Source organism: Myotis nattereri (genome assembly GCF_964212035.1).
Source record: "Myotis nattereri genome assembly, chromosome: 2".
Taxonomy (NCBI): domain Eukaryota; kingdom Metazoa; phylum Chordata; class Mammalia; order Chiroptera; family Vespertilionidae; genus Myotis; species Myotis nattereri.
This window is the reverse complement of record NC_138076.1, coordinates 100,035,600-100,051,062: the sequence shown is the minus strand read 5'-3', so window position 1 is coordinate 100,051,062 and position 15,463 is coordinate 100,035,600. Positions and strand designations below refer to the sequence as shown.

General features: G+C 41.7%; 1 protein-coding gene across 1 annotated transcript in view; it reads right to left on the bottom strand.

Annotated features, from left to right (window-relative positions):
- The window catches only part of NBEA (neurobeachin), a gene marked incomplete at its 5' end in the record, with an annotated part of 948,936 nt that overhangs the window by 77,788 nt on the left and 855,685 nt on the right, over window positions 1-15,463 (bottom strand). Inside the window, one exon of the mRNA XM_081083035.1 lies at window positions 7,875-8,027. Within this exon, the coding sequence (XP_080939161.1) occupies window positions 7,875-8,027 (153 nt within the window). The remainder of the gene's footprint in view (window positions 1-7,874; window positions 8,028-15,463) is intronic.

Below are 15,463 nucleotides of genomic sequence, written 5' to 3'. Positions count from 1 at the left end.
AACAAAACCCCTGGCTTCAGCCAGCAGGACCACAACATTGTTTCAAATACAGAAGGGTAAACAAAGGCCAGAAACCTGTTTTCAGCAGTGGAAGTCTCATAGCTGGAGCCGAGCCTCAGAGCTAAAGCTGGCCCAGAATAAAAAAAAAAAGGAAAAAAGGACAGGTTGGGAGCTTCAGTCGCCTGCCAGCCTGAAAACGGCCCTCAGCCTCTCACCCAGGCTGGCCAGTCACCCCACTGGGGACCCCCACCCTGATCCAGGACACCCTTCAGGGCAAACCAGCCGGCCCCCACCCATGCACCAGGCTTCTATCCTATATAGTAAAAGGGTAATATGCCTCCCAGCACCAGGATCAGCGGAGCAGCGAGGCCTCCCGGCACCGGGATCAGCGTGACAGGGGGCAGCGACCAAACCCCCCTGATCAGCCCTGCTCTGTGTGTGTCAAGGTGCGGTGCCCCAACCCCCCCTCCGCCCCCCACGGGCCCTGCCCTGTGTGTGACAGTGGCGGCGCCCTAACCCCCTGATCTGCCCTGCTCTGTGTATGACAGGGGGCGGTGCCCCAACTGCCCTATCAGCCCTACTCTGTGAGTGACAGGGGGGAGCTCATCAACACCCTGATCAACCCTGCTCTGTGCGTGACAGGGGGGAGCTCCCCAACCCCCTGATCAACCCTGCTCTTTGCGTGACAGGGGGCGGCGCCCCAACTCCCTAATCGGCCCTGCTCTGAGCCCGACCAGGGGCTGCACCTAGGGATTGGGCCTGCCCTCTGCCACCCGGGAGCAGGCCTAAGCCAGCAGGTCGTTATCTCCCGAGGGGTCCCAGACTGCGAGAGGGCACAGGCCGGGCTGAGGGACCCCCCTTCCTCCCAAGTGCAAAAATCTTTGTGCACCAGGCCTCTAGTATTCTAATAAATAAGTATGGTGCTGGATGGGTGCAGAATTTATTGGGGTGATCACATATTAAATTACTAGAGGCCCAGTGCATGGATTCATGCACCAGTGGGATCCCTCAGCCTGGCCTGCACTGTCTCGCAATCTGAGACCCCTCGGGGGATGTCATACTACCAGTTTCGGCTCTGCAGGGATCGGCCTGAAACCTGCAGTCCAACATCACCCAAGGGATATAGCAGTGCGCGAAACCGCAGGCAGCCGGGAAGGAGCCCAAGCCAGGCCAGGCGTCACTCCCACTTATCCCGGCCCTGCTGTGCTTGCTGCTGCTGCCACTGCCGTGGAGGCAGGAGAGGCTTGCTTTGCCACAGACAGCTTCACCTGCCAGTGCCAGCTGTGAGCCCAGCTTCTGGCTGAGCGGTGCTCCCACTGTGGGAGCTCCTCCATTGAGCATCTGCCCCCTGGTGGTCAGTGCGCATCATAGCAACTGGTCAACTTGTTGTTTGGTAAACCGGTTGCTTAGGCTTATATATATATATATATATATATATATATATATATATATACTCTAGTATCCTGGTGCACGAAATTTGTGCACCGGGGTGGGGGTGGCCCTCAGTCTGGCCTTCACCCTCTCCAATCTGAGAACCCTCAGGGAATGTCCAACTGCCTGTTTGTGCCCACACTTTTAACAGATAACAGCTCCATTGTTGTTTCTTTCTTATGCTTAAAACCATTGGAATTAGTAGGTATTCAAAGTGTGTACACATTTTGGGGGGACACCCTGTATATCTCTAGTCAGCGGTGAAAGAAACCAACAGCAGATTTGGAACCCCCAGACAGGGAACCTCGCTCACTCCCCACATGTCTCCCCACTTCACTTTCCACCTTGATGGGCAACAGGAGAATCAACGTTTTCTCTCATTAATTCGGAAAAGCACGTCCTGTCACCAGTTGCCCGGCAGGAGTGAGCTAGGCCCCAAGCAAGCGAGGCTCAGTCAGGGCAGCCTTCGCTCATGGGTGCTGGCACCCAAAGTGCACATTCCTCCTCTACAGTCGCCCCGACTATCCCACTGTTTCACTGAGAGGACGGAATTCCTCTCCGCCTCTGAGTTCTTGATCTTGAACGCTGACTGAAGGCACCTCAGCGAGGGCCGCCCGCGCCCACCAGGTGTGTCTGTCTGCATCTGCTTCCACCTCTGCACCTGCATTAACCCCCTAGAGGTGATCTCATAGCTGCACTGGCCTCCGTGGGAACAGGGCATCATCACTCTGCCCTCTCACTGTCATCTCACAGGTGCCCACCCTCAGCACTCAGAACACCCAGACACTCTCCAAAGGACATGAGCTCATCAGAGGGGATGTGTGCACATCCTGTGGGGGTGTTAAGGCATGCTGGGTTGATGTAAGTGTGGTGTAGAGGCGGGGGAAACTTGTGCATGCCTTGGTTTGCAACTATTGCAGGCGTGGGAGGGTGACAGTGTGCTGGGGGATGTTTGCACGCCAGAGGGAGATGTGCACACTAGAGGCCTCTGGCTTTGCAGATCTGCAAACCCCCATGGTGCGGCCAGGAGGATGTCAGTCTGGCCCGCCACAGTGGCTGTCCCTGCGATCCTGCACCTTCTGGGCCGGGAGGAGGATCTTGCGCAGCCACTCCTGGGCGCTGATGGCCTGCAGGCGCTACTTCAGCTCAGCCTGCAGGCTCCCCTTGGTGCACTCACAGCTATCACCATCGTCATGTGGGGAGTACAGGCCGCCCTCTGCCGGCCTGCCTCCCCTGTCCAGAGGCTCTCTGCACTGTTCACCTGCCCAGAGTTACTGGGGCTGGGCGGAAGCCAGGCGTACTGCCCTGCCCAATCCCAGCTGATCCGCCCCTGTGCGAGCTGCTCCCACACCGGGAAGGGTCACAGATCCGGTCCCGGGACCACAGACAGCCTCAAGCACTGCCCCCCGCCTGGCAGGGTCACAGATCCGTGTCTTGGTCCATGGACAGCCTCAAGCACTGCCTCCTGGCCTGCAGGATCACAGATCCGGGTCCAGGGACAGTGGACAGCTTTTCCCGCTGCTGCCTGCCTTCAGTATGCAAATTAGCCACCATCTTGTTGCTTCAGGGTGGGGTCCCGCTTGGGTGCCTGGCCAGCCTGGATGAGGGGATGATGGCTGTTTGCAGCTGGTCACACCCCATTCAGGGTGGGGGTCCCCACTGGGGTGCCCGGCCAGTCTGGGTGAGGGGCTGAGGGCCGTTTTCAGGCTGGCGGTCTACTGAAGCTCCCAACCTCTCCGTTTTTTCTTTCTTTTTCTAATTCTGGGATTTATTTACCTTCTATGGCTATCACTTGATCTGAGAGCTGGCTTTAGCTCTGAGGCTCGGCTCCGGCTCTGAGACCTCGGCTGCTGAAAGCAGGTATCTGGGGTTTGTTTGGGTTCTATAATTGAAACAATGTTGCAGTCCTGCTGGCTGAAGCCCAGCTGGCTGAAAGCAGGTTTCTGGAGATTGTTTAGCTTCTATACTTGCAACATTGTTTCTTAGAGCGCAAGCTCAGAGGCAGGCAGCGGCAGGCGGGGAACCTTGGCTTCCTCATTCACTGGAGCAAGCAAGCCTCCTGTTCGCTTCGGCTGCCTGGCTGCCGGCCGCCATCTTGGTTGGCAATTAATTTGCATATCTCGCTGATTAGCCAATGGGAAGGGTAGTGAAGTTATGGTTAATTACCATGTTTCTCTATTATTACATAGGATATATATATATAGAGAGAGAGAGATGTAATGTCTGGTCACTGGGTTGTAAAAAAATAATATAAAGTTTAAATTGTTTTTACCATGCTATTATTTCTCAGCATGTATCTTTCATCTTTCAATAAGTAATCTAGGATTCTCTTAAAACCCAAATAATATGAAACAATTTGGTGAGAATCAGGTATTCCTAAGAGATTTTTATTAAAAAGTTTTATGTGGTGATCATATGAATAATGAGATAGGCCAGAGTGACACAGATTAAAAGTGAAATGTAGCAGATGATATACTGTATATAGAGAATCCTAAATATCCCACCAAAAACTATTGAACTGATAAATGAATTCAGTAAAGTAGCAGGGTACAAAATAAGTATCTAGAAATCAGTTGCATTTTTATATACCAACAATAAACAAAAATCAGGTGCAGTTTTATACATCAATAATGAACTATCAGTAAGAAAACAATCTTATTTACAATTGCATAAAAATTTACCTAGGAATAAATTTAACCACATACACAAAAGATCTATACTTGGAAAATTATAAGACACTGAGGAAAGAAATTGAAGAAGATACAAATAAGTGGGAGATATACCATGTTCATAAATAGGAAAAGTGAACATCATTAAAATGTCCATAGTACCCAAAGCAATCTGTAAACTATCAAGATACCAATGGTGTACTTCACAGAACTATAATAAATATTCCAAAAATGTACATGGAATCACAAAAGACACCAAATTGTCACAGCAATCTTGAGAAAAAAGAACAAAGTTGGAGGAATCAGGTAACCTGATATCAAACTATACTACAAGGCCATAGTAATCAAAACAACATGGTACTGGCATAAAAACAGACAAAAATCACTGGAACAAAATAGAAAGCCCAGAAATAAAACCACACCTCTATGGTCAATTAATATTTGACAAAGGAAGCATGAACATACAATGGGGTAAGATAGCCTCTTCAATAGATGGTGTTGGGAAAACTGGAAAGATAATGCGAAAAAAAAAATGAAATTAGACCACCTTCTTACACCATACAATGATGTGAATTTCCACTCATCTCTTACTTTTCTTTTTCTGACCTCAAGGCTCAAGGTCCTGGCTTCTAATTACAAAACATGTTTCCTTACCTTCTCCACACCCTTCTCCCTTTATACAGCTCCTCATGCCACCATTTCCTCTATCCCTGAGATTATGGATAAGAACTAGTATTTTGAAAAGTAGGTGATATTTGGCAAGGTAATTTACCTCACTAGGTTTCAGGAATTATTTCAAAAGATTTTTTGAGGATGTACCTGAAACTCTAGTACAGTATATGACTAAGAATAAACACTCAAAAAATGGCATAGGCCACAAGCACTATTAGTGCCATTATCTTATCTTGGTTAACATTGATATTGAGTTGGCTCAAGCCATCCCTGGATTATAGGGAATGGTGACTCAGATTAGTGTTTCCATCCTGATTTGCAGCAGTTGCCAGCAGTAAGTCTTAGAATGAGGAAGATAGAGAAAAAAATTGTAGGCAAGGGCACCAAGGAGAGTATTCTAGGCCAGGCACATAGCTACCTATTTATATATAAGAAAATGTCTAAATTTGACACTGTTTATAGAAACATTCCACTTACTAATGGTAGGACTTTATTTTATGTTTCAGTACACAATTCCCAAACCTGGAATTGATTAATGAAACCTGAGGTAGAAGATTGTCACTCTCTACCAAAGCTACAAAGTTTACGTTTCTTCTAGGGCCTCCATTAGCACTTGACTGACTCTTATTTATCATAAGGCCTTGATGAAATTGATTATCTGATTTTGTAGACTAGAGGAGATTATGAGCAACAAATTCTAATAGTCTGGTTATTAAAGGAAAGTGTGGTGATAGCTGACAATCTAAAGAAGAATAATAGAAAAACAATAGGTATAGGATGATATCACTTCATGAAATAATAATGGGTACTCATGACAAGAAAGAGAAGTTTAATCCTTTGCATCAGAGGTTAGAGAACCAATAGTAATAAATTTTAGAAAAATGACTATAACAATATTTCTAAAAGTTCTCGTGTAGTTATAAAAATATAGAAACTTCTTTTATTTGAAAAATTTAGTTGAATTGCATACCTTCTAACATACTACATCAGTGGTTCTCAACTTTCTGGCCCTTTAAATACAGTTCCTCATGTTGTGACCCAACCATAAAATTATTTTTGTTGCTACTTCATAACTGTAATGTTGCTACTGTTATGAATCGTAATGTAAATATCTGATATGCAGGATGGTCTTAGGTGACCCCTGTGAAAGGGTCGTTCGACTGCCAAAGGGGTCGCGACCCACAGGTTGAGAACCGCTGTACTAGATGAATGAAGCATTTTCTGTAGGTTTTGTCAAGAGTGTATGGTCTTGCTTATCTAGTTTATATTAATAATAATTATTTGATGATTTCTCATCCATAATAATTAGTATTTTTCCCTACCATCCACAAAATTCTTTGTCCGATGCTACTCTGGGGATGTTTTTTTAGAAGCACAACTGCCTTTTCTCTTTCAATTAGGTATATCATTAATAAAGGGCATATGAACTTCTTTCAGTAATGAAGAACACAAAGGTTGTATCTATAATGAATCATGAATTAATTTTTTATTAAAATATATCCAAAAGTGTTTTAACATCCAGGAAACACAAGAAGAGATGCTCAAACATCATTAGTCATTAATGAAATGCAAACTAAAACTATGAGATATTACTTCACACCCACTAGAATGGCTATAAGAACAAAAACAAAAAAAACAGTCATGACGATATAGAGGAACTAGAATCATCATCATGCATTAATAGTGGGAATGTAAGGTGCTATAGTCACTTTGCAAGGCAGTTAAGCAATTTCCTAAAAGGTTAAGTATAAATTTACCATATAAGTCATCAATTTCACCCCTAGGTAGCAATGAAACATATGTCCATATAGATATCTGTATGTGAATGTATTATGCATAATAACCCAAAAGTGGAAGCAACCCAAGTGTTCATCACCTGATAAATGGATAAACAAAATATGGTTTATCCATACAATGGAATGCCACTATGAAAAAAGAGAAACAAAGTACTGATATTCATTAAGACACAGATGAATTGTATAACTATGCTAAGTGAAAGAAATCAAACACTAAAGAGCACATATTGTATGCTTCTATTTTCATAAAATGACCAGAAAAGGCAAACCTATTAAGACAGAAAGTAGATTGATGCTTGCCTGGGGCTGAGGTGAGCATGGGATCTTTGAGGTGATGGAAATGTTCTAAAATTAGATTGTAATAATGGTCACATAACTCTAAATTTATTAAAAATCATTAAATTGCATGCTGAAAGCAAATGAATTTTATGATAAATAATGGTTTTTAATAAGGTATCACCATTTTACAGGTGAGAAATCTGAGGGACAGAGATATTCTCAATTACTCAGGACAATGAAACTAGTAAATTGCAAAGATCAGATTCAAGAGCAGAAAACTTCTAAACTCCAATTCATACTCTTCCCAATACACCAATTAGTACTTATTAATAATTAGCACCCACATGAAAACTTTTGTTCAATCAGTTTAGTTCAACAGAATGAGCACAGAAAAAGTGATCCAACAATTTTGGGCGACTTTGCTTGCCTGAGTGACTAGTTTGGACCTGACTTAAAAACATGTTAAAATCATTTAGATTATTACTTTTTTTTTTTTGAACACCCTGGCGTCTATCATACAGATTTAAAGAGTAACAACATTTTCCCAAAGAATGTTTTCTAGATGGGTGGTCTCTTAAAGTCAGTATATTACACTGTAAACTATGTTTCACAGCTTATAATTTTCTCCACATAAATATGTTCTAAATTAAATTATTTTGTTTTGAATAATTTATGAGTGAAAAAGAAAGCATATTTAGTCAGTAGAGAATAAGGAGTGGGAATTTATTTTAAGCATTTTAGAATATGTTATATTAGTCAACAGATGCTCATCTGACTGTCTTCTCCTAAGAGAGCAAATATAACTAAGTTACCATTCCTTTATTAGCCCTCATGAAAGGAATATGCACTCTACAATAGAGAATGCTGTCAAAAGACAACAGTAAAATGTTTTATTTTTACTCTTAAATTTTTAACCTTATACTTATAAGTGTTAAATGACAATTTTTTAATCGTTAGAAACAAAATAAAACTACAGAGTATTTTTATTTTTTGGTGACTGCTGAAGCAAAAACAAAATCTCTCTTACCATCCTGTTGATCCTTACAAAGTCTTCAGGTTTTTTTGCCCAAGGGGGAAGATCAACATTATTTATCACCACTTCATCTTCTCTGACTCCAAGACTATATCCATTACTGTTGACAAACATCTCTGGTAGGTAATAGAACTCTGGAATCAGTTCCTGCCGAAAATAAAAATGTAGCATATTAAACCATCTTAAAAATCAGTTGAATAACACTATTAATTTATAATTTAACTAAATGGAATTAAATACTTTATTTAAATCTAATATTTTATTACTTTATTTTATTCTTAATTTAATTTTATTTAGATAAGAATCTAGGAAGACAAACATTTTTCTTGAATTTGCTTGATAAGTTATTTTTATAAGATTTTCAATCTTTTCTTGACACAAATTAGTTAAGAGAAATGAGTTATTAAATCAATAATAGTTCACAATAGCATTAGTAAAGAAATACATAAGGCTATATTTACAAGTCTATGCTGTTTAGTAAACTTTGCTGAATATTATTAATGAAATATTTAAATTAAAAAGTTTTTGCCAGTATTGGTTAAAAATCATGTCTCCTACTATTTTTCTGACTATAGTGGCAATTACAATGCATAATTTCTATAAAGAGATTCAGTTTTATTTTTTAATTTTGCAAAATAAGTTATTTTTATACACACTAAAAACACAGTGGGTATAAAGATAATATGCAGCATAATAAGTTTTTTTTAAATTTTGTTTTATTGCTTAAAGTATTACAAAGAGTATTACATATGTCTCTCTTTTTTTTCCCCTTGACCTTACCCTGGCTTCCCTTACCCACCAGTGTCTTGTGTCCATTGGTTATGCTTATATGCATGCATACACGTCCTTGGGTTAGTGGGGGCGGGGGGGGGGGCGGTAAGAGATCAGCATAATAAGTTTTACATGTTTAATGCATGACACCTGAATAGTAAGTTCTTAATAAATTAGATGCAAATAAAACTTGTGTTACCTGCATATAAGAAAGATATTAACAAGTGGAATCAAGGCAAATGTAGTTGATGTACAAAGTCTAACATGTGGTTTTTGTCACTTCAGAATAAATCTGATATCGAAATGAACTGATTTTGTGACCCTAAAAGTTTTTATTTGTTGTGCTTTTTTTTATATAGCAATTGGAGAAAATGAAAACAAAAAAACCCACTGAAGTTGTTATGTGTACCATCTATACCATGAAAAAAATACTGATCTTTTCCAATAACAAGATGAGAATTAAATTAACTTTAAAATATATTGTGAAAAGCATAAGGACGTTTATTTGTGTGATATAATCAAACCTCACTTGGTCTTGTCTAGTGATAAATATCAAATTTTTAAAGACTATCAGACACTGAGGTCTTCAAATAAATTGGATTCTTAAGCCCCCCACTCTCCCCCCAAAAATCATACACAAAAGCTTTCAGTCAAGATGATAGAGTAGCTAAACTGAGTACTCACCTCCTCCCACAACCACATCAAAATTACAACTAAACTACAGAACAACCATCATTAAGATTTACCTGAAATCTAGCTGAACAGAAGTCCTATAGCTAGGATATAAAGAACAAGCCAAATAGAGATTGGTAGGAAGGGCAGTGATGCAGAACAAGCCAGTCCACACCCAAGTGTGGCAGTTAAAAATCAGGAAGGTTATCTCAGATGTGGCAGTTCCCCCTGAGGAGCGAGGGGTCCCAGCACCACACCCAAACCCCCAGCCCAGTATTCTAGTGCCAGGAAGAGAAGTCTTCATAACAGCTGGCTATGGAAAACCAGTGGGATTGTGGCTGAGTGAGAAAGAAGGCTACTGAAGTCCAAGGAGTTTTTTGTTTTTTGTTTTTTTTTAAAAGGCCAAAGCACAGACTTACTCAAACTCATCTCTCTGAGCTCTAGTGCTAGGCTAGCATCTTGAAAGGCTCCAGGGACATATGGTGAGGAATTTAATTGTCAGGCATCAGGGTAAGAGCTGGAAGGGCAGCTTTCTTCCAGACAGAAGTGCTCACAGAAACCATTGTTCATTTGCTAAGCCCTCCCTGACAGAGCCTGCAGGGAGGTCCCATATCTGAGTGTCTGTCAACCTATTTAATAGTGTTTACCCTACTCTAGTGATTCCCTAAGACCCCATTGCACACAACTAGCCGGCCCACACAAGCCATTTCCAGAGGTTTTTCCATACAAATGACCTGTCTTGACGCATGCTTCAAACTTTTTAAAAATTTCTCAAACAAGCAGCATCTGGCCTCTGTATATCCCATACCTCTTGCTAAGTGGAAACCCTCCTTGAGTTGCAGCTTGGCTTCTCCCAGGCACCTCAAAGTCCAGCAGAAGTAGCAGCCATCTTCAGATCACTCTATAGCTCATGCCAGGTGGCCCTGGGCAGGGTATAGGCAGAAGCTGACCTTGGCCTGTACCTCCTGGGAAGCCCCAGATCCAGTGCACCTGGGAGACAGCTTCAGACCACACTGAAGCACCACACAACTACCTCCATGAGTGACACACTCAAGGGGTGGACTCAGTGAACACCAGAGCTGTGCTGAAGGGAGTCTTGCTCCATCGGGTGGGCCTCTACATTGTAGATCCATATCAGTAGTCCAGGACAGTCCCTGCAGCCAATGTACCTGGGGGTAAATCCCTCCCATTGCTGTGCCAATAGCAACGGAAGCTCAACTACAACAGCAGGGTGTATACAGCCCACACTGGGTGTACCTGTAGTTCCCAGGGAGGCTGTGCCACTGGGCCCTACAGGACACCTACTACATAAGACCACTCTACCAAGAACGGGAGATATAGCAAATCTACCTAATACATAGAAACAAACACAGAAAGTCAGGCAAAATGAAGAGACAAAGAAACATGTCACTAATGAAAGAACAGAACACAACTCTCCCCATAAAACTAAACAAAATGAAAACAATCTACCAGATGCAGAGGTCTAAACACTGCTTATAAAAATGTTCAATGAGAAAAAAGGAAAAATGGCGGAGGTATAGACGGATGTGTCCCGTGCCTTGTCCTGGAGCTGTTAGGGTGAGCAGCTGAAGTGAGTAATATACAGCCCGAATACACAGAGGATATTCAGCTGAGAAACAGTTTGCAGCTGGGAACAGCAGAGGAATCCTTGAGAAAGCGGATTGAAAGTTGGAGACTGCAGCTGAAATCTCTCCTGGAGCGCCGGCTCAGCAGCGGAGACCGCGCCATCTTGAGTGGCGGTTTTTTGGAAACATATACTGTACTCCCAAAGACACGGCATCCAGAGATCGGCTGCTAACCCAGAGACACCGGATCTGGGACAGTGTGACTACATGGAGTCCTGCTTCTCACGGAAAGGTCAGGTCTCCCCTGAAGGTGCGGTTGGCAATTCAGTTTGGGGAGAGGAGTGTGCGCGGGAAGGTCTGCGCCCCACAACCTACAAAGACCGCAGCCTTTGGGGCCAGCGTGATTCGCGAGTGTGGAAGAGCTCCCACAGGACTGCTGACAGAAGGGAACACTTAAAATTAGCACATAGCTGGATTGGATGCAAAAAGGCAACCTCATTTTGCCAGTGTGCAGGCTACTCAATATAAGGAGAGAGAGGGCGCGCAGAAGAGACTGCATGGGCTGGAAGGTGCAGGGTTGCAAATTCGCGCAACTCCGCAAGCTCTTGCTTTTTGTTGTTGTTGTTGTTGTTGTTGTTTTGTTTTTTGGGGTTTTTTTTGCTTTTTTTCTTCTTTCTCTTCTCCTTAAACATTTGTGTTTGATTATTAAACCCAGTGCATGGTATTTCCCAGTTGGGGACACTCGCAGAGACTGCAGGGGAAAGTTGTCTTTGTGGAATCTGGGAAACAGAGCGGGGAAACGATTAAAGAACCAGCTCTGGGCAGTGGACTTCCTCAAACCAGTATTAAGTGCAATAGAGAAAATAAACCCCATCTTTTGGATAGAGAGGCCGTATAGCCTTGGAGGTCAATCCAGAAACACTGCCACCCAGAGACTGAGCCACAAACTGACTCTTAGGTAAATACAAATTAAGGCACTCTGGCAAATAAATACGGCCTGCTTTAAAATCAGGACTGTGGTTTACAACATGGAGGAACAGTGTATCGCAGGGAAATTCAACACGCTCCTGAATACCTGGCAGGACTAAGGCGAGCCAGACTGAAGAGTAGCAGAACTGAAGGACCTATACTACTGCAAATTTTTTTTTTATTCTTTTTTCACCTTTAAAATAAGAAACCAATTTTTTTTCTCTTTTTCCATCACCTGATTTTACCTTTTTAATTACTATATTTTGATTTTTAACCAGTATTATTACTGCTACCATTTTACCATTTTTTAAAGTGCCATTTTATTTTCTCTTTATTTTATTTTGGGATTAGTGCTCTCCATTCTATTTTCATTGTTCCTTTAGCACAGACGTGGGCAAACTATGGCCTGCGGGCTGGATCCGGCCCGTTTGAAATGAATAAAACTAAAAAAAAAAAAAGACCGTACCCTTTTATGTAATGATGTTTACTGTGAATTTATATTAGTTCACACAAACACTCCATCCATGCTTTTGTTCCGGCCCTCCAGTCCAGTTTAAGAACCCATTGTGGCCCTCAAGTCAAAAAGTTTGCCCACCCCTGCATTAGCATCATTTTTCTCTACCTCAATTTTACCTCTATGCTAAAACCCTCTTCCTCACTTTTCCTCTTTTGTTGTCCTGTTTCTCTTACCCAATTCCTGCTTTAGATTTTCCCTATTCCTTCTTTTTACCCCCTGTCAAAATTTCACCCTACTAATATATCCTATTTCCAATCCACTGCTCTAAATCCTTATACACCTCTCCCTTATCTTTCTTCACTATCCAATTTTTTTTCTTCGTTTATCTTTCTATTGTTTTGTTGCTGTTTGCTTGATTGTTGAGTATATTGTTTTTTTGTTTTGTTTTAGGATTGGTTGTGAGGTTGTTTTGCTTTTTCTTCTTATTTTTTCTGCTGGTTTTACCCCTCCCTCCACCATCCTCCCCCCTTCGCCACCCCCCCACCCACCCCCCCCCCCCAGGTTATTTTTGTGCTTCTGTTTTCCCTTGCCTCACTTGATATTATTGGATGTTTGTAGTTTGAATTCATCTCCAGAGATCTGTTGCTGGAATTTGCTGGGATTAATGGCGGCTCAATCAGAGTTTTCTCTTCATATGAATAGTCTCTTCCCTTCTTCTACTTCATTCTCTCTTTTCACTCTTTTTTTTTTCCCCCACCTTTGTCACGATTTCATTTTTGCACTCTTTTTTTCTTTTTTCTTTTCTTTTTTCACTTTTATCTTTTTCACTTCTTTCTTTCTTATCCCCTAATTCTCTTAATTCGGGTGGTCACCTTTATTTGGGGTTATTAATATCGTGAATACATTTGTGTTCAATGCCTGGTAAATTGTGCCTTGTTGTGTTGTATTTTGTGCCTTTAAATCAACGCAGCAGATCTAAGCAACAGCAGCCTCATGATCACCACACCCTCTGTCTGAGGAACAGCATCTCTACGTGAAGTCTCCTCCAAACAGCCAGAAGAGCCACCACAGCTGTGAACAGCACCCACCAGAGGAGCTGCTGCCAACTGAGGAGCAGCTGCTACCGCAACTGTCTGAAGAGCAACCACAGCCCGAGGAGCCACTGCTACCCAGGGAGCAGCCACTGAACGACTCAACATCTAGATATGTCAGTGAGATCAAATAATGGGTAGACAAAGAAACCCCCAAAGGAAAGAGAAGGAGGACTCGCCAGAAAAGCAGCTAAGTGATACAGAGGTATTCAACATGACAGAAAAAGAATTCAGAATAAGGGTCCTAGAGTGCATAAAACAGATGGAGGAAAAAATCAACAACTTATGCAAGAAGCAAGAAGAATCAGATGAAAAAATCAATAACTTAGGTAAGACCCAAGAAAAAATGAAGAGCGATATAGCTGCAATAAAAAACACCATTGAAAGTATCAACAGTAGACTAGGAGAAGCGGGGGACCGAATAAGTGAATTAGAAGACAAGGAAGTAAAACACACCCAAAATGTACTGCAATTGGAGAAAAAAATTAAAAGACAGGAGGAGAGCCTAAGGGAGCTTTGGGACAACATGAAATGAAACAACATACGAATAATAGGGGTGCCAGAACAACAGAAAGAGGAACACGAATTAGAAAACCGATTTGAAGAAATAATATCAGAAAACTTCCCTAGGTGGGGAAGAAAAATGACACACAAGCACAGAGAGTCCCAAACAAGGTGATCCCGAAAAGACCCATACAAAGACACATCATAATTACTATAGCAAATGTTCAGGACAAAGAGAGAATATTACAGGCTGCAAGAGAGAGACGGAAAGTTACACACAAGGGATCTCCCATTAGATTATCAAATGATTTCTCAACAGAAACACATCAGGCCAGAAAAGAATGGACTGAAATTGACAAAGTGATGCAAAGCAAAGGACTGAATCCAAGAATACTCTATCCAGCAAGGCTATCATTCAAACTTGAAGGGGAAATAAGAAGCTTCACAGACAAAAAAAGGCTAAGGGAGTTTATCACCGCCAAGCCAGCAATGCAAGAAATGCTAAAGGGACTGGTGTAAAAAGAAGAAATAAAAAGCTCAGAAAGAAAACAGCCACACGAAAAAAAAAAATGGCTACAAACAAGTACCTTTCAATAATAACTTTAAAGGTAAATGGAATAAATGCTCCAACCAAAAGACATTGAAAAGCTGAATGGATAAAAAAACATGACCCATACATTTGCTGTCTACAAGTGACCCACCTCAGAAGAAGGGACTCACACAGACTGAAAGTGAAAGGATGGAAAAATACCTTTGAGGCAAATAGAAATGAAAAGAAAGCTGGGGTAGTAATACATATATCGGACAAAACAGACCTCAAAGTGAAGGCCATAACAAGAGATAAGGAAGGCAACTTCATAATACTAAAGGGATCAATACAACAAGAAGATATAACCCTGATAAACATATTGCACGCAATGCAGGAGCACCCAAATACATAAAAAAAACTCCTGGAAGATATCAAAGGAGAGATTGACAACAATACAATCATAGTAGGGGACTTTAATACACCACTGACATCACTGGATAAGTCCTCTAGACAAAGAATCAGCAAAGAAACAGCAATCATAAATGACTCACTAGATCAAATGGACTTAATTGACATCTTCAGAACACTCCACCCAAAGCCACGGAATATACATTCTTCTCAAGTGCTCATGGGACATCTTCAAAAATAGACCACATATTGGGTCACAAACAAAGTCTCCCCAAATTCAAGAAGATTGAAATCATAAAAAGCATCTTCTCAGACCACGATGGCATAATATTAGAAATAAAATACAATAAAAACAACCCCAAATACTCAAACACTTGGAAGCTGAATAGCATGTTATTAAATATTGATTGGGTTACCAATGAGGACAAGAAGAAATTAAAAACACCCTGGAAACTAATGACAATGGAAACACAACAATCCAAAACCTATGGGATGCAATGAAAGCAGTCCTGAGAGGGAAGTTTATAGCTCTACAAGCCTATCTCAAAAAAAAAAAAAAAAAAAAAAAAAAAAACAAGAAAAAATGATAGTAAATC